Source organism: Oenanthe melanoleuca, chromosome 28 (assembly GCF_029582105.1).
Source record: "Oenanthe melanoleuca isolate GR-GAL-2019-014 chromosome 28, OMel1.0, whole genome shotgun sequence".
Lineage (NCBI taxonomy): Eukaryota > Metazoa > Chordata > Aves > Passeriformes > Muscicapidae > Oenanthe > Oenanthe melanoleuca.
Window position 1 is genome coordinate 5631691 of NC_079361.1, and position 19440 is coordinate 5651130.

At 43.7% G+C, this 19440-nt stretch overlaps 2 protein-coding genes across 3 annotated transcripts; one reads left to right on the forward strand and one right to left on the reverse strand.

Annotated features, from left to right (window-relative positions):
- The first annotated feature begins 763 nt into the window (after positions 1-763).
- CHERP (calcium homeostasis endoplasmic reticulum protein) lies at positions 764-14409 on the forward strand. 2 transcript variants are annotated; one of them, XM_056512982.1, is made up of 18 exons: positions 764-997; positions 1076-1249; positions 1859-2040; positions 2804-2941; positions 3169-3320; positions 3689-3800; positions 4148-4237; positions 4834-5071; positions 5386-5564; positions 5957-6353; positions 8206-8444; positions 9243-9376; positions 9643-9729; positions 10194-10343; positions 10451-10567; positions 11068-11162; positions 11667-11852; positions 12988-14409. In XM_056512982.1, exons 1-18 carry the CDS (start codon positions 973-975, stop codon positions 12990-12992), a joined length of 2700 nt encoding a protein of 899 aa, XP_056368957.1. In that variant the 5' UTR covers positions 764-972; the 3' UTR covers positions 12993-14409. The 2 variants fall into 2 exon arrangements, with proteins under 2 accessions (XP_056368957.1, XP_056368955.1); XM_056512980.1 differs by having other exon boundaries at positions 824-997; positions 12570-13705.
- On the reverse strand, positions 13815-18971 carry C28H19orf44 (chromosome 28 C19orf44 homolog). The gene is given in 10 exon segments (XM_056512983.1): positions 13815-14366; positions 14716-14882; positions 15008-15103; positions 15909-16368; positions 16455-16531; positions 17084-17438; positions 17723-18269; positions 18271-18293; positions 18722-18800; positions 18802-18971. Coding segments are annotated over 10 exon segments (2049 nt in total). The 5' UTR covers positions 18969-18971; the 3' UTR covers positions 13815-14288.
- Between the last annotated feature and the right edge of the window lie 469 nt (positions 18972-19440).

Genomic DNA, 19440 nt, shown 5'->3' on the forward strand with positions numbered 1-19440 from the left:
TCCTATTTTTGCATCACACCCACAGTTTGTGTGTAGTTTAAGTGGTCTGGATTGTCCTCCAAGGTGAACCGATGCTAAGTGAGATTAACTGTTAATTTTGTCTTGGCTTTTCAGACCAATAACTAAATTATAAGATATCTATGAATGAAAAGCATATGAGATGCTTTTATCTGTGTATCTGACAAAAGTATTTACTTACAAAAATTCCTGACCACCCCATAGGTAACTCTCAGCACTGAGCACAAAGAGAACAGGTTATCAAGCACATACAATCAAACTAGAAGGTCAGTATTGAAGTCTTCTTAACCCTTTATCAGTCTCTGAAAAAATCCTGTAATACTTTTAATCTGTGGACCTGTTGAGACACAAGGAATATCTTCACATCTCACTTGTGAAATATTATCTCTTTTTGAGAGTGAGTACTGCAAAACATTCTCCCATCAATTTTAGGTGTCCACCTGAGAACCCTGAGACCATATCCTTTATATAAAGCTCCAGGTTTATTTCACTGACTTTAATAGAACTGGAAACCTTTTGAGAACAAAACTTAATGTTCCAACGGAGCACAAAAAAAAAAAAAAAAAAAAAAAAAAAAAAAAAAAAAAATTACCTATACTAAAAGTCGGGGTGTTGTTCAACCCTGGTTCTGTTACCTTTTAAAATAATTAATAATGCAAGCATTGGACCTGAGGCAGGTCAGTTACCTCTAGTGTAACGTTCTGCCTGCGCTGTTACTCCAACTCCAGCAGAGGAGCCGCGGTTTCTCTCCGGTGCCCCGGCCCGTCACTGCTGTTACTCCCGCCCCTCAGGCCGCACCGGGCGTGGCGGTCGTGGGGCACGTGTGGAGAGCGGCCCCGCGTGACCGGCGCCGCGCGCTGTCTCCATAGCGACGGGGCCGTAAAGCGCGGCCGCGCGGGTGTCGCAGCTCCTCCGTCCGTGCGGCGCGGCCCAGCGGCCCGGGGACTCGCGGCCATGGAGATGCCGCTGCCGCCCGAGGGTGAGGGGCGATCGGGGGCTCGGGGGGAGCGGGAAGGGAGCGGGAAGAGCGGGGGCTGACGGCGCTGCCTTCCTACAGACCAGGAGCTGCGGAATGTCATCGACAAGTTGGCGCAGTTTGTGGCGCGGAACGGGCCCGAGTTTGAGAAGATGACGATGGAGAAGCAGAAGGAGAACCCCAAATTCTCCTTCCTTTTTGGGGGCGACTTCTACGGCTACTACAAGTACAAGCTGGCCCTGGAGCAGCAGCAGCGTGAGTGCGGCCTGCGGCTCGGGCAGGGCCGGCTCGGGGCTCCCTCCCTCTCCCGGGCCGCGGGGTGTCGGGCTCGGCCGGCGGAGACACTTTTGTGTGTCCGGGTCTCGCCCTGCTCCGCCGGGAGCGGTTTGCGGCCTCTTCCTGCGCTAGGTTCCAGGCCGAGCGCTGCACATGGCTCCTCACGGCCCCGGTTGTGGGTTTGGAGGCGGGCAGGGGGAGCCGCAGGGACGGGCAGCGTGATGAGACGGAGCTCAGCACCTGGAGAGCCGCAACTCGGCTTGTCCTGGAGTTGTCCCTCTGGAAATGCACGGGGAGTAGCTGACTCTCCTCTTTTGTACCATCCACCCGTGATTTTGCGTTAACCGTAGAATCATAGAGTAGAGTTGGAAGGAACCCATCAGGATCATCGAGTCCAACTCCTGGCCCTGCGCAGGACACCCCAAGAATCCCACCAAATGTCTGAGAGCGTTGTCCAAGCAGCTCTGGAGACCCCTCTGACCCCCTCAGAGCGATGGTCTATTTGGAACCAGTACCATTTGCACCCGTGGGCTGGCGGTAGCAGGTTTCTCTGGGAGGTTTACTTTCAAAATTTACTCTGTCTGATAGTGTTGTGCAAGCAAAGCCAAGACATCGAGGCTTCTGCGCAGATCCAGCCCCTGCCACAGCCATCGCTCCCACCTGCTGCGCCCATCCCAGCCCCTCAGGGCACCCCATCTGTGGAGGAACTCATCCAGCAGAGTCAGTGGAACCTGCAGCAGCAGGAGCAGCATCTCCTCGCTATGAGACAGGTTGGTTTAAGACGAGCACTCACCTGGTGTATCCTGGCCTGTCAGTGGCTATAGGAATTAGGAGTGGAGGGGGAGATGATGGTTTGTTGCTGAGTGGTGATGGAGGTGAGAAGAAGGGATGTTGCTTTCCTCTTTTTTGTTGTGTAGCAAATGCCAACGATACCTTAGAATGGATGTATCTGATGTGTAGGTTGTGCTGGTATGATTGATCTGTGATTAAAACCTTTTATTTAATCTTTGAAAATCCTTGTTAGTTTTAGAGTGGAATAAATTGTGACTACCTTAACCTTGGCTAAATGCTGCAGATTGGTGGGAACTGCAAGATCTACCAGTTAGTAGTATTCCGACTTAGATGTGATTACAGGTGGAAGGGAACTGTGTGCTATCAACTAGCTGATTTTTGCAGATGTGTAGCTGTTAAGACTGCTGAAAACCAAACTGAAGAGCTCCTTGTGACTTGGTTATGTTCCTTACATTTAAGACCTTCTTGCAATTATTTTTTATCATATGATAGATTTTAGAAGTAAATTGGACTTTACCTGAAAAATGTGAAGAGTCTTTTCAGAATTAAAGAATTTAAACATTTTCATGACGTCACAGTGGTTGTAAAAGATTTTGTCCTTGAGATAGCTACTTATGTCAGAGAGAATAAGGATACAGGAGCTTCATTCTTTAAAATAATGTTGGTTTTGGTTATAATGTAATTATTTTTCTTTTTTTTTTTTTGCTTCTGCTTTTTTTTTTTTTTTGTCTTTTTCACCAGGAGCAAGTCACATCAGCAGTAGCACTTGCAATCGAGCAACAAATGCAAAAGGTTTTGGAGGAAACCCAGTTAGATATGAATGAATTTGACAACTTGTTGCAGCCAATAATTGACACTTGCACGAAAGATGCGATCTCAGTAAGTGGTCTGAATCTGCACAGGGATTTGGTGGTGCTGTGGGTTTGTTTGAATTTTGAGATTCTCTGTACATTTAACGACAGCTTTATATCTGTGTTGTGTGGCAGGTAAGATGAGAGCTGTTACCTGAAAACTTCCCTTCTTGCAGTTATTTCAGAGCTATAGGAAGCCCATATTGTGGGAACACGTTAGACTGACTTAAAATATTTTAAATTTGCGTTTCTAAGGCTGGCAAGAACTGGATGTTTAGTAATGCCAAGTCTCCTGCACACTGTGAGTTGATGGCTGGACATCTGCGGAACCGGATCACAGCAGAAGGAGCTCACTTTGAGCTGCGGCTGCACCTCATCTACTTAATCAATGATGTTTTGCATCACTGGTAAGAATTCTGTTATGGGTTTCAGTTTGCTGTTTTAATTTGATGAAGTTTCACTCCTAGATACAGTGTTGGTTGGCAGCGGTTTGACAAGTCACTTCATGTTTTTAACATAGTAGTTATTTTTAGCAGCCGTCCTCAGATATCCACAGCTTTGATCTAGTGCTTTAGTAATCAAATTTAGGTAAAACCATTTTACCTGCTTGGTGTATTTTTCCTCCAAACAAGATTTTATACTAAAGTCGTTAGGGAGAGAACTCTATTTCGTGATTCCACTACTTTTAGTATAGCAGAAGTTGAGATTAATTGAATACTCCAGTGCGCTTAGTGTTATAGTAAAAAAGATAACTCTTCCCATTTTTTTCTTGAAGCCAGAGGAAGCAAGCACGAGATCTTCTGGCTGCTTTACAGAAGGTGGTTGTGCCTATTTATTGTACCAGTTTTCTAGCAGTGGAAGAAGATAAGCAACAGAAAATTGCCAGAGTGAGTATCTGGTTTTGGTTTAACTGCGACTTTTGCTTAGGTTGGTGCTATGCAAATTCACAAATAGGCAGGTGCAAGATCATCACTGAGATATTTTTCTGGTCTGATTGTCTTCATAAAGTGTATTACAGGAGGTGCTCTAATTCACATTTAAAATATAACTGAGAAGTACCTGGGCTTTATTTAAGAGTTATCAAAATGATGAACACATCTGAATCTTTAGTGGGTCAAAAATAAATACCAAAATCCTAGGTCTTATGAAAAATTGAAGGCACAAAAATGTTGTGGTCCAGTTTTTCTTTGATTGTTCATAATTTCTAAAATCACTTTCACTCTTATTCATGCAGCTTCTTCAGCTATGGGAGAAAAACGGGTACTTTGATGAGTCCATTATTCAGCAATTACAAAGCCCAGCTCTTGGACTTGGCCAGTACCAGGTTAGGCACAAAAATACGAGGTTTCTTTATTTATGCAAATATTTTTAAAATTATTTTCCTTTTTAAAGGATAATGTTAATTTCTGTTCCCCCTCCCCTCCCTTGAAGTTGCTTACAAGGAATTACAAAAAATAATGTAAAATATAACCTTGTTATTTCAAACGTTCAATAATCCAGCTGCTGATATGGTCCTGGATACAGGATACTCATACAGTCCTGTGCATATTTGTACATATTTGACAATGTCTTGTATTAGCAGGGAGTGTTTGGTCAAAAGGAAACAAGCAAGCATGGCTTTAAACTGGATATATCGAATATAAAAGTTGTTGTGGCAGGAACTTTTCCATTTTATTATTAATAATGCTGTCAATTTGAGCTGATTGGAAAGACAGTACTAAAGATGGTGGGTTCCAGGCTGCAGAGAATATTTTGGAAATTTCCACAAAGCTTCATAGTGGGTGCTGCTAGCATTATCCTGCATCCTTATGCGTTTTTTGAGAGAGAGGGTGAAGGGCAATACAGGGAATTCTGAACAAGCAAGATTGGGCAGGTCTATAGATGCAGCGTTCACTTGTTCTCCTTCATTTCTTTTATCAGGCAAATTTGATCACTGAATATGCAACGGTTGTGCAGCCTGTGCAAGTGGCTTTCCAACAGCAGATCCAGAACCTGAAAACTCAACATGAGGAGTTTGTGAGCAGTTTAACACAGCAGCAGCAGCAGCAACAGATCCAAATACCCCCACTAGAGAACGAGGTGAAATCAACACCCCCGCCTCAAGCCCCCACAGCAGCCCCAGCCTCAGCTCCACCATCTGTTCCGGTCACACAAGCAGGTACTGAGCTGACCTGGGACCTGTGCAAAAATCAGTGGGTGACAATGTTAGGACTTTTTTTTTTTTCTCCATTTTTAATAATGAGACAAAATGCACTGCTAGTTTGGTTGAGGCAAAAGCTTAAATCACTTCAGAGCCTTGCAGCAGGTGCAGACTGATGCTTGAGCATAAACAGAACCAAAGAGATGGATCAGAAATCCTGTCTCCCAGTAATTAGATTTCTGCAAAAAAAGTCCATCTGGTGCCTGGTGTGCTGATGTTTTATTTAACTGCATATGACTTTGATGCTGACAATAGTCTCTAAATTGTTCCAGATGATGGTAAATCTCAGCTGCCTCTAGCTGGTTCTACAGAGTATGATACAACTGGGTCTGGAGTGCAGGATCCTGCCTCAGGTGGACCACGTGGGCCTGGATCTCATGACCAGATTCCCCCAAATAAACCACCCTGGTTTGACCAACCTCACCCTGTTGCACCATGGGGTCAGCAACAGGTAAGAAATAGTTGTGAAAACAGATGCAGAGGTTCAGAATAGCTGTCTTGGTTGTGGAGGTTGGGTTGTGGAAGTGCAGTGAAAAGCTGTGGAAGTTAGAAATCCAGATTTCAATGCCAAGCTTTGTCATTCTGAGTGTAGTTAAAGGCAAAATGTTAATTATATTTCAGTTTGTTAACCATCACATTGTTCCTATGAACAAGAGCTGTTTGGTTAAGTAACAGTTTGGTCTTTTCCCATCTTTTTTCTGAAGTTGCAGTCATTCAGACTCGTATTTTAAATGTTCTTTCACTTGTGCATGTTGCCTAGGGGCTGTATTTCCATAAGGAGGTATGTTATTGTGTTCTTTATTCTTGTAACCTAATGACCAGACTTCTGTACTTCACCTCCAGGGACCACCTCATTGTCCTCCCTGGAATAACAACCATGAAGGAATGTGGAACGAACAGAGAGATCAAGGCTGGAACAGTCAGCGAGAGACACCTTGGAACAACCAGCCTGATCCTTCTTGGAACAACCAGTTTGAAGCACCATGGAACAACCAGCATGAGCAGCCTCCATGGGGTGGGGGTCAGAGGGAACCTCCATTTCGAATGCAGCGGCCACCTCACTTCAGAGGCCCATTTCCTCCACATCAGCAACATCCCCAATTCAACCAGCCCCCACATCCGCATAATTTCAACCGCTTTCCACCTCGCTTCATGCAGGATGATTTTCCACCTCGCCATCCCTTTGAAAGGCCTCCTTATCCTCATCGTTTTGATTACCCCCAGGGGGATTTTCCTCAAGGTAAAGTGTGTACCAGGCCAGGTTTTCTTACGTTGTAATGCTGATTGCCATTACAAAATTATTTAGTGGTTTGGGGTGACAGTTTATCCCTGGTGGACTGTTGTGATTTTCCTAAGAAATGTTTAGTTTGGGAAACTACAGCTAAGAACTTGGTAGGAAACACATGCAGAGTTGTATGCTTCCTTGCTTTTTGAGTCTTCCCTAATGGATAAGAAATTGTAGTTCAAATTCAAGTCAGCATCTCTACAGGCACCTCTTTTGCAGCTACTTCGCTTTAAAAGTAAAGTTCAAAAGTGAAAATTAATTAAGTAATTAAGTTCAAAAATAAAGTTAATCACCTGCACATCAGCCCATAGGTGAGGGCTGATGAGAGCTGTGGCCTGTGTAGATGGAGGAAGTTAAGAGGAAGGCTGAAAGGATTTGTTCCTATGCATACACTCATTCGTTTTCTATTTATTTTGACTACCAAGCTCTCTAGCTTTATGCCTTTATTGTTGTGTGGCTTGGTAGTGTATGGTGAAATGATCCCTACCTGCAGTTCTTCCTCATTGAGTCTGTTCTCTTGTTGAAACATGGCAATGTGAGGGAGTGTAACCAGTGCTGCTTGCCTGGCCTGCGGCTGTGGGGAAGTCTGCTCTAGGTCTGCTTGGAAGCAGTTTCCATTTCACCTGTGGGAGTTATCGTTCCTCTGGAATGGGCCTTGTCAGTGTACAGACCAATGATCACCCTGGTTCTGTGTGACAGGTCACGTAGAAGATATATTATGTTTTCTGTTGCTACATTAACTCTAAAAGTTTCTCAATTTTCCAAGTCCAAAAATGGTCGAAAACCAATGGATTTGAGTTTATATATTTAGAATTGAGTTTAACTTCTGTAGTAGAGATTGTCCCTTTTTTTTATCCTTGGGTTTTATTTGCCTGTTTTTAACAATTGTGGTAGTGAGTAGGTGGAAAGGGAGAACTCCCTCTTGTCCAAGCGAGTTTAGGTTTAAGCTCAGAATAAGATGCTTGGTTTTGGATTTTAGTGGTGGTTTAAAATATCTGTTGTTTCATGCAAAGTTGTTGGAAGAAGGGATCAGCTAAACCAGATGGTTAAAATTAGAAAAGCAGTGGAGCAATGACAATATGGACTCTGATTGAGTTCTGATGACAATGAGTACCAGCTCAAGATTGGGAAGTGGCTGTAATGGCTTTTCCTGGAAAAACTTAATCCTGTTGCAAATGATCTTGATTTTCAGTCTTGCATTTTTTCCGTAGAGTGCAGTGAGTTCAGGAGGGTCTCCTGGTGTTCATGGCATTTGTCCATCAGTGGTTGGATGAGTGTCACACACTTTCCTATTTTAATAACAGAATTATCATCTCTTCATCTTCTTCAAATCTCTTTTTCAAAAGTATTTTCTTGTCATCCACTGATGCAAATAAATTGCTGCCATATATATTTCTTTATATATCTTGATTTGGCTGAGAGACAGAACTGATTACAGGTCCAAGCTGAGCCATAATTGTGTACTTAGCTTCAGAAATAAATTCCACCAGTAGTTGCCCTGCTACATCTGAAACATTTTGTTCTTGAGTGTGTCTTTCTTGTGGTCCTTTTGACCACAGTATGTCCCAAAGGAAGCAGTGGCTTGGGGTGAACTATCCTGTTGTCCAGAGAGTGGTTGCTGTGGGAGGCATATGCACTGCAGGGTATTTGTGAGTGGGGACCTGTAGCCAGCCTCTGATCCTTCAGTTGTGCTTTGCTGGATCTGCCGAGATTGAGTTTTAGGATAAATGCAGTAACTGAAGTACATCTCTGATTGCCTTACTTTCTTGATAGCTAAATAAAACATTTTAACCCTCCCACCCTGCAGAAATTGGACCTCCTCATCATCATCCTGGTCACAGATTGCCTCATCCTGGAATCAGCGAGCATCCTCCCTGGGGAGGGCCACAGCACCCTGATTTTGGGCCTCCCCCCCATGGGTTTAACGGGCAGCCCCCTCACATGCGGCGCCAAGGGCCCCCTCACATGAACCATGATGATCCCAGTCTGGTGCCAAATGTTCCCTACTTTGATCTTCCTGCCGGACTGATGGCTCCACTTGTCAAAGTAAGTGCTTGCTATGGGACTGACTGGTGGGATTAAGAGATGCAAAATGTGTTGTTATTATTAGGGACAGTTCAACATGGATGTGTATAATTTCAAATCCTTCCATTCCACAACTAGTTGTGTAGGGTATAAGAGCAGGAGTAGTTGGGGGGACTAGGTAGTGAAAATGGTGATGATTTTCATGTGTTGTGTGCTAGAGGAAGCTGGTTGAACTCACAGAAAGACTAATTTATAGTTGAAAGTCTGACCCCTATTTGTAGGAAATGGAAATCCCTAGTGATTTCCAGATGGCCAGGGAGACCTCCTAAGTCTGATGGGAACACTCTTCACAATCAGAATTCTCATGACGATATTTTACAATATCAATATTAGACATACAAAGAAGGGTAGAAAACAGGAAACATTCCTGTATCAGCACCTTCAGGGGTATTTACATATATGTACTCTCTGTTTGAGATGAACAAATAAGCCTCTTCCACCTCTTTGTGTTATTCTTATACACCAGTTCGTGCCAGGCTTCCATCCAGACACGTTAGCAAAAAGGTATATGAGATCTACATTTTATCCACCTGGTGACCCACTTAAAACTGCAACCTGTACAGTACAGCCTTTTCTCAGAGAACTCACAATAGTGATAGCACGAGGAAGCATTGAGTCATCTGCAGAATCCTTATTTCCAGATCATTTTTTATCCAGTATTGAAATTTGAGGTCTCTACACAGCTAAATCTGTATTTAACTCTCCAGGTAGCCACCCCATGACACATGACACAAATGTAATTTGTTTTGTTTCCGGCAGCTTGAAGATCATGAGTATAAACCTTTAGATCCTAAAGATATACGTCTTCCACCTCCAATGCCCCCCAGTGAGAGACTCCTGGCTGCGGTTGAGGCATTTTATAGTCCACCATCTCATGACAGGCCTAGAAACAGGTAATAGTAGGTGTAGCCAATAAAATGGTACGGAAACTGCCCTAAGAAGGTGTCTCAAACCACAAAGTGCCTCCCTCTCTTTTGTCTGTGTCTTGGTTCTCCTAAAGCACTTGTATTGCAACTGTACTTGCTCTTCAGTCTTATACTGAGAGTTGCAAGAGTTTTGCCCAGACCCTTTGTTCTGTACAAAATCTGGTGAAAATCCTTAAGGACGCCACTGAAGTGGAATACACACGTGTGGGTTCTGTGTGGTTGATTTGTTGCAGTGAAGGATGGGAGCAGAATGGACTGTATGAATTCTTCAGAGCTAAAATGAGAGCAAGACGGAGGAAAGGTCAAGAGAAGAGAAATAGGTGAGAGTTCCTGTGTGCCACCTTCTGCTATGTTCTGTTCATCTGGATGGTGCTTTGGCTAAATGCAGAGGGAAAGTCTGTTCAGCAACACGCTGATGAAAATTTGAGTTTCAGTGTGCTAGAGTTTCTAATCTGCAGAAAATGGAACTGGCACAAGTTGCCCAGAGGAGCTGTGGCTGCCCCATCCCTGGAAGTGCCCAAGGCCAGGTTGAACAGGGCTTGGAGCAACCTGGTCTTGAGGAAGGTGTCCCTGCCCAATGGCAGGGGTTGGAACTGGATGATCTTCAAGGTCTCTTCCAATCCAGACCACTTTGTGATTCTCTGAAACAGTTTTTCACACTTAAGCTTTCACTTTCACTGCAGAAGTAGTGCTTGTGTGTAATTTGAATTTGATCAGGAGTAGATTTGTGTTTCTGGTGCTTCTCCATGGAATCTCACTGGAGTTTCTCTGCTCATCTGTGCAGTGGGCCTTCTCGGTCTCGCAGTCGGTCTAAAAGCCGAGGTCGTTCATCTTCCCGGTCTCATTCACGATCTTCAAAATCATCTGGCTCCTACTCGAGATCACGCTCTCGCTCTTGCTCTCGATCACGATCCTATTCTCGCTCACAGTCCAGGTAGGGCACATAGGGGCTGAACCTTGGGGACTGGGGACTGGGAAAAAGCCAACCCTCAAGGCTGATCCAAGGAACTGCTCTGATAACTCGTGCACTCTCCCTTTCAGAAGCCGGAGCAGGTCCCGCTCCTCTCACAGCCGATCACGGTCTCGGTCACGGTCTCGGTCCAAATCGTACTCCCCAGGAAGGCGGCGCCGTTCCCGCTCTCGCAGCCCCACTCCTCCGTAAGCTTTGGTTTGGACCTATCTTCTTTTACCTGGGCTGTTTGAACAGAGCGCCTGCAGAGACACTGCCACGTTACCGGGGGATAATAAGCATTTCAACAAAGAGCAGAAAAGATGATGGAGAGCAGATTTGGAAACAATTTATCTGCTACATGTGCTTGTAGAGAGAATATTCCTCTGTTGTGGTGGTTTTTTATTTTAACTAAACTGCATGCAACTGTGAAGTCTGTGTACGCCTTCCTTGGGAGCAGGAGTAATTCTCTGAGTGCTCCATTGCACTCAGAATGCAAAGGCAATCAAGTGTTTGATTTCCCTTGTGCTGAGAAGCAGGTGATGTATTTCTGGCACCTCAATAACTGCATAATCTAGTGGCTTTAATAAAGAATAGCTTAGTAGAGTGGATGGAATTGTGTTGGATGTTAATGCTTAACAGAATAGAACCGACTGTGTTCTGTGTCAGAGTAGTATCACTGGTTCCTAATTTGTTCTTATTTTCTTAGTTCTTCTGCTGGTTTGGGCTCCAGTTCTGGGCCTCCTATACCAGAATCGAGACTTGGAGAAGAAAATAAAGGCCATCAAATGCTAGTGAAAATGGGTAAGATGCTATTCTAGAATCTTACAGAAGCCAGGAAAGAAAATTAGACACCAAAGTCTTAGATAAAATTCATTAATGCATGTTCATAAGAAATTGTTCCTTGGCATTCCATGGTCAGCATAAGAATATTCAGAGATATAAATTTATGGAACAGTGATAATTGCCTTTCTGGGAAATATAAAGAAGAGAGGGATGTGAGTTTGGCATCAGATAGAAGTGACGCTACCTGAGGTATTTCATCTCCCTGCAGTGCAGGTCAGCAAGGCTGACCACACAGATTGGGCTCGCGCTGCCTTTTGTCTTATCCTCCTAACAGTTCTTAGGGACACTGCCGGTGTCAGCTCCTGGAATTTCTGCGTGTTAATTCTTGTGAAATAAATGGGACAGCTCATGTGTTGTTTCAGGTTATCCCCATTCTGCTTTATCAAACTGATGCTGTCTTTGGTTGTTTCATGATTCTAGTAATAAGAGTGAAAGGACTGCAATGTTGTGTCCTTGCTGCAGGGTGGAGTGGATCTGGTGGATTAGGAGCCAAGGAACAAGGAATTCAGGATCCAATTAAAGGAGGTGATATCCGAGACAAATGGGATCAGTACAAAGGAGTAGGAGTTGCGTTGGACGACCCTTATGAAAACTACAGAAGAAACAAAAGTTACTCATTTATCGCACGCATGAAGGCCAGGGATGAATGTAAGTGAATGTTTCTCAGCAATTTAGAAACCTCTTAAGAGCGATTTTTGTAAACACAAATCAAAATATCAGTAACTCTTAATTTTTTCTAGTGTAACTGATACAGTAAAACAACAGGTAAGTGGACATGTACTCTGATTAACCCAGCAGGTATTCCTTTTCAGGCATTGCATTGTGTTTTAATTTCTGAAATGTTAATTAATGAGTGTGTTCTGCGTAAACCACTTTCTGGCTGCAATATTGAGCACCTGCATCTTTCGCAAAGTGGAGGGGGAGCTGTGCCACACAAGGCACAGCTGCTGCAGCAGGGAGGTCCTTGTGGTTGGAATCGAGTTAGACCACACTTACTGTTTACCCTTGCCCTATTCAGAGTTTCCTACCATTAGTACCACGTTCTGCCAAAGCCAGAACTGATAATAAATTCCCTGTAGTGCAGGAAGGGTTCAGAAAAAGTGGAAACGTTTATAAGAGGTGAAGACAATTACCCGAATGCTGGATTTTTGCAGAGTCTGTGATACAATGAACATTGGCATCTGCCAACAGCTAAAAGGAAAAAGCTGGCATGCTCAATGAAATGTCACTTCTGCCTCTAGATCTGTGCAGTCAAGTGGGTTCAAGTAAATCCCATAAGGAAAGATTCCTTATTAACAGAACCCTTTTTCCACGAAACATTTCAGACTGCAGAATGTGTAAGAACTCTTTTCCCTATTGTTTCAGTGAAGCGTGAAACACAAGACCCTCCACCACTCGAATAAGACTCTCTGAAGAAAGATGTCTTGCATCTTCTGTAAAACGTTAAACTTGTAGAAATCCAAAATAAAATCTGGAGGAAGTGACAAATAAATTACTCTTAAAACTATGGTGAAAAATGGAAAGCTACGACATGTACTTCAACACTTGTCAATTAGTGCTTTAAAAAGGCCAGTTGTTACTATGACATGTCTAGCAAGTTTAAATATTTACATTTATCTTGCAAAACCTTCTTATTAGATCTCCATTTTATAGTAGAATTAAACCCCATTCAGGCTGTTCCTGGTGCACGACTGTGCCTCATTCATTCCTGTGGACTACAGACATTATCTGACGTGGTTTTATGTTCTCTAGTTCCATAATGTATGTTTATTTCTCTCAAAAGGTTAATTCTATTTGAAGTGGAGGGGTGCTGCCTTGGGATCAAGTCAGACTGATGCTGAGCAGTGTATCCTAATGTCTAAATGGGGAATGAAGCATCTAGTTCCAGTGCAGGTGACCTCTGAGCACTGTGCAAGCTTTTAGAACCTTCCACCCACCTTCAGGCCCCGCCCAGCAGCTGGTGCAGCCGCCTCTTCGGGCAGGACACAAGGGTCAGTTCTCTGGTAGCTTTTCCAGCACTCTGAGGGGATGGGTGATGCTTTGTAATGGAACACAGTCTTCGAGCTTTTTTATATTTTTGTACATACCCTTTAATAAAAGCTAATTAGTTCAATAGAAGATAATCCATTTTCTCTGCTCTACACGTTTCTATCAAGGAGATGTTCTTGTAACCTTGCTGTAATCTAAATGAAAAGAGAAACAAACTTTTTGTAACTGTTTCCAGAGACCACCAGCTAGAGCTGTTAGGCCCTTACACTGCAGTTCCACTCCCCAGGTCTGCATGGTGGTTCCCTTTTCCAGTTGGTCGGTTGTAGACTAAAAACCCTCTTAAAACCATTCAGTTAATATGGTGAAGTATCAGTTTGCTCTAGATCTACTGTAGTTGTGGAACTGTACCTGTCTGTGAATCAGCATACAACACCTGTATGTTACCAACTTGTGAATGTTGTTGTTTTGCCTTCCAATAAACAGTTTTTTTTTAAATAAAAAGGCAGCTGAGATTTCAGAGTAAGTGGATTCCTGTACCTTGACTAAAAGCCTTCCTTGTTTTGAATTTATCTTAATATTAACACACTCAAGCGTGTGTTTGGGTTTGTTGTAATCTGACAAGGCTGATTACATAGAAACGCTGCTTGGAGAATGGCACTAAGGTGAGGATATGGTAATTTCCTGCTGTGGTCATATTTCTCAGGGGCTGTAGTACAGACTTTCACTTCTACCACAATCATAGATGCGATCACAGATGTCACAATTCACTGAATAAATACGTGCACTGTGATGACTTATCATGGTCGCATTAGACAGAAGTGTTACTTTGACGTCTCTTTTGCTGACATAGTCTGGCTGGAGGTTCCTGCGTATCCCTGTATTGTGTACATAAGTAAAACATTCAGCTATAGAAAAGTAAATTATATGTAATAATTAGGAACTTGTACTAACTAATTTATACTAATATAGCAGTTTGTACTAATCCTTCCAATATGGTTTAGAACCTTTTTTCTGTGCAGCTTGGAAAAGTTTCTTGTTTCAGCCTTTGAGCTGTAAATATAAATGTCACTTAAAGCTCAGTAACTGTCCAAGCAGTTATTTCTCCTGGGCTCTCCGAATTTCTTCAAGCGCTTGCTCAATTGTTAGAGGTGGGGATTTGTGATTCTTGATGTACTGCGAAAAAAAAAAAAAGTTAATAAACGAATAAATGTCTTTATTATGTAGATTATTATTTATTAAATAGTAGAAAGCAACTAATCTTCATGTCACGATACCTGCACATTTCTGTACTACCAACAGAAAGTGACCCTTGAAGCATCTGAATGATCCCTGCTCATTTGAGGACAGCTAAATGCTACAGCAGAAACCTTAACCTTTAAAAACTATGGCCTCCAGCAGGACTTCAGTCTTTTTTTTCTTTTAAACTTATTAATTAATCATATGCAAAGAAACTGGGTTTTCTGCAACTACCATAAGCACTTGGAAAGGAATATATGCTCAGTCTCTGGTTTGTCATAAATACCTCCTTAGCCTCTTCCAGGGTATGGTAGTGGAACTTCTCATGCTCTAATGACTCCACAAGGGACGTGTGAAGGCGGTGAACGTTCTCGACAAACTGCTGGGTCAGCATCACGTGCTGCTTGCACATGGCGTGTAAAACAAGAACCGAGGGGCTGTATGCAGTCAGGGCTGCCAGAAAGGGAAAGGATGTACTGGGGTGAGGCACAGCCAGCAGCAAAGGCTGAACAAACCAAGCTGGGCTTAGGTGCAGAAAACAGAGTAAAAAAACAGAAGAAGAAATGTGGTTTTGGTACCTTCTACTGCATCCATACTGATCATGTGACTGGCAGTTGGCACTGGATCGAAGTTTCTGGTTCCAGCAGGCAGGGTGAGCACTGCAGAGGGGTCTGCTGTGCACAGGATAGCATCAGAATTAGTGGCTGAGGAGAGGGGAAAGGTTTATTGCTACTGCTTGGTTCTTCAGCAGTTTCTTGGGATAGCAGCTGCCTTAATACACACTGTACAGCCTACCAGATTTCTGTCAGCCAAAAAAATGACATAGTTAAAACATAGTTTACTCTCAGCCTCACAACACCATTGCAGAAAGCACCTTTTCTAATCCTAGCCCTAGGCAGAGTAAAAATAAAGACTTCTGTACTCGATGCTGCTGTTTTCAAGGCTACTCAGGTTTCTGCTTTCTCCTCGAGTGTGGCAAGGAATGGTGGCTCTTAGTACTTTTTCCTTTAAGTAAAGAGATGTAGGCAGGGAGTTACCCCTGAGGATATCAAAGCTTGGATCTGATCCTGTCGTGGGGCCATAATGCTTTCCCAAGAGAGAAGTACAATGCAAAAAAACTATGAATGAGCAATCACTTTAGTAATGCTACAATGCTATTATTTATGACAGTAAAGATGTCAGAATACTGAACTGCATTTGAGAGTAGTACTTGTGCTATTGTGAGCTCTGCTGCTAACACTTGCTCATCCAGCCTCAGGTCCTGTGGGGGGTATTTTTAACCAAAAAACATTTGTTATTATGATATTCAATCCCAGTCTTCTCCGTAGACAGCAGATTAAAGTGTTGGGCTTTAGACATTTTTTTATTTAGCACCATTAAGGGGAAGCTGGCACTGAAGTGAAGAAGTCTACCAAGGCTGACTAAGCATACGTAAAAGTGTCAAAGTAGCCTGATGAGAGCAGTAAGTGCTGAACTCACCCTTTGCCCAGCAGGAGGTGAACGGAGGCTCTGCTGTCTGAACCGCGGTTTCTGTGAGGGTCACTCGGCGCCCCCGGCTGTGCTGCTCTCGGGCCACCAGTAGGGATGAAGCTGCAGATGGCTGTGCTCCAGAACACGTGCAGCTCTCAGCATGTCCCTCTACAGATTCCCCGTCTGCTGTAGACAGAGACTTTTCAAAGTCTTCAGAATACTCTGAATTAAGAGTTCTCTCATTCTGATTAAGATAATCCTGTTTGTATGGAGGGAAATCTGAGGAAACTCCACTTAAATGTTCAGAGATTTCTGCTTCAGAGACACATTTTTCAACATCCTCTTCAGAAGAATCACTCACACTAGTTATTGCACTGGTCATTTTAAGAGCAGCCTGGTCCTCTCCCACCAGCAATGTATCTTTTTTCACATATTTGTTTGATTCTTGAGTAAACTGGATGTCTTTTCCCTGTAAAAGTATTTCTTTTAGAACCTCCACACTCCACCAAACAAAGGCAATCTGGGAATTTGTGCTAGTTGGGAATTTCTACTTACTTTCTGCTTTAATTCTGCTGCCTTACTGGTAGTATCTGGTGCCAAATCATCAAGGCTCATGACATTTCGTCTGAAGCCTGCAAATGAATGACACCTATGCATGAGAATTTACATTAAAATTACAGTACACTTTCCCATGAGTGAGAAAAGTGGGGGAAAAAATAGTACTACCTTCCTAGTTTAGCACAAAAAAGTAATAGCAATCAGTTACTGGTTGTAACTTCATAGAAACTCCTAAAATTTCCTCCTTTCAGCTGCTGATATTCCTGAAGTTCATGAGATTTTTGCTGCCCCTCATTTCCAGCTGTTCTCACTCTGACTTATTAGTATATCGTGCCACTGATACATGAAAACTACTCTAAATTACCTATTTGTTTTGACACGTCACCTAGGGCAGCGTCATTAATATGAACCCATTAAGTCAAAAGCTAAGAAAAATACAAACCTATTGCACTAGAAAAAAGAAACAGATCAGGATAATTACTTTGATCAGGCCTTGCTTTGTGTAAAATTTCACCAGTGAATCCTTTCAAAGTGACTATTTGCCCATGTTTATTAAGAGAATTTATCAGGACACTATCAGTACAATTCATACTGAGTCTACTGAGACAGTATTTTAGGAAACTTACATTTCAAGCTGCTGCTGGTTGGATCCTCTGCATTAGTCCCTTCAGAAAATAATTCATCTAATGACTTTATTTGACTTCTGTCACTTTCAAGGGATTCTTGGATTTGCTTGGTGTAGCCTGCTTTAGGCAGAGCAATCTTTACAGTGTTGTCTTTCATGGAAGACGACAGTAATTGAGATCCCATGGTATGTCCTGACAGGTTTCTGCTGGCGGGTGAAGGTGCTGGTGAATTAACTCTACCAAACACACTTTTCTCTGAATCTTTGTTGTGAAAAGAAGATGCTTTAGGGAACTCTGCTGGTGAAACTTCCTTACAAGGTAGAGGAGCCCTTCCTGATGGAACTGGAGTCTTGCTCTTTTTGAAGAACATGAAAAAAAGATTTATGTTACTTCATTGTTATGTGTAAATTGTTAAATGGAGAACAAATCATTGTGGGTAAGATAGAGTTATTTTAAGATGTTAAGGTGTGAACTTGAATCCTATCATGAGCAAGAACATAAAATGCAAATTTAAAATTTAGTTGCTGGTGTTATCTAAATAAAAAGCGATCAATTAAAACAATTATATAGAAGCATTAACAAAAATACATTGTCCAGCAAATTTGTATTTAGCTTTCTACCCCACTGAGCATCACTTACCAGAACCTTCTGATTCCCACTTCCACTGGAAAAGCCCAAAGAGTTCTTCATCAATTCTCTCATTTCCTCTTCATCACTATCCAGATCAAGCTGTTGTTTAACCATAGCATTCCTTTTAGGGCTTTGGATGCTTTCTTCCTCAGAACAGGCATCCCTGCGGGTCCCATTCCCACTGGTACCGTAATTCTTCCAGTACTTCTTGCCCCTGGCACCACCTTCATGCCCAGAGGCAGATGAGGTGCACTCCTCAGCCAAAGGCTTCAGGCCCGAGTCAGTGTTCTGCAATTCCAGGTGCTTTTTTTGACGCATGATTTTGCTTTCTAGTTGTGCCACTTTATTCAGGACTGAGCTTAACCGCCTGTGGGAGGTGCTGCGCAGCGTGCTCTGGGCTCCAGGGCTGCTCTCTGCCCACATGCTGTTTCCCGGCCTCTGGCCCCACAGCCTCCCACGAGCGTTTCCATCGCGCACCTTCAGAAACCTGCTGTGATGGGCCGGAGTTCTTCCAGCGTTTTCCAGCTCTGTGTCCATCACCGTGAGGTCACCACGTCCTGCGGGGCACAAGGCTGTGGCCCTGCCAAGAATCACAGTCACTGACCTTAGGAATGACCTGACATGATCGAGTGCAACCTGTGACTGATCCCCACGTCGCTAACCAGACCAAAGCACTGAGTGCCACATCCAGTCTTTCCTTACACATCTCCAGGGATGGTGACTCCACAGGGATGGTAACTCCACGGGCAGCCCCTTCCAATGTCTGACCACGCTTTCTGTGAAGAAATTCTTTCCGATTTCCAAGCTGAGCCTCCCCAGGCACAGCTTAAGACTGTCCTCTCGTCCTGCCGCTGGTTCCCTGGGAGCAGCGCTGTCACTACCTGGCTGCACTCAGTTCTGTAAGGGAGCTGTAGGAAGTGGGCTGTACAGATCCCCACAGAGGACGCAAACACCGTCCGGGGCCGAGGCTGCCCAGGTACAGACTGAGGTACGGCGCCGCTGCCTCACCTGAGCTCGTCCCGCGGGTGCCCAAGAGATCGCGGCCATCCGGAACAGGACAAGCCAGAGCTGGACGGGGCAGGACGGACGGGATGGGGCGGGACAGGATCGGAGAACACGGCGCGGGGCCCGCCCGAGGCGGCGGAGGCTCCTCCGGGCCGTGACCCGGAGCCCGCCACTCCCCAGTGTCCCGCCCGTTCATTGGCTCCGCGAGCGCCTCGGTGTGGTCACTGCGCCGGACTGCAAGCCCCAGCATGCACCGCGGCCAATAAATGCGGAATTTTACAAACCCGCCGTTTGCTCATTACTGGAGCGAGTTGGGAATTAATCCAGTTATTCAGCAGGATTTGCGTTAGGACCCCTCACTGAAACAGCACATTGTAGGCTATTACCTGCCCTTTGTACTTGTGTGTCGTTTCCAGGGACTTGGTGAAACTTGTAGTTCTTGTGTCACAATGAAATTTGGCATTAGGTATCCAACATCATTATATAGTTGTAAAACAATTATATAGTTATTGAACTTATGCCATTTTTATTTTGCTTAGTTTTTTGTTTTTCTGAGTTAATTTTCTAGTATTTTCTAGTGTTACCATTCTGCTGTAAGGCAGTTCCTAATTCTTGAGTTTAAGCTTCTTAAAAACTGCCTTGCTATCTCTAAAACCCTGGCTGACAGATACACACAACTATATACTCCGATAATATTTTGATTATATTGCCAGATCAAACTT

Excerpts from the sequence above, each read along its gene's own strand:
- CHERP (XM_056512980.1), top strand. The coding sequence starts at position 973 with ATGGAGATGCCGCTGCCGCCCGAGG. Across the intron at positions 1,250-1,858 it reads GGCCCTGGAGCAGCAGCAGC|TGTTGTGCAAGCAAAGCCAA; the intron begins GTGAGTGCGGCC and ends TCTGTCTGATAG. Across the intron at positions 8,445-9,242 it reads TGATGGCTCCACTTGTCAAA|CTTGAAGATCATGAGTATAA; the intron begins GTAAGTGCTTGC and ends TGTTTCCGGCAG.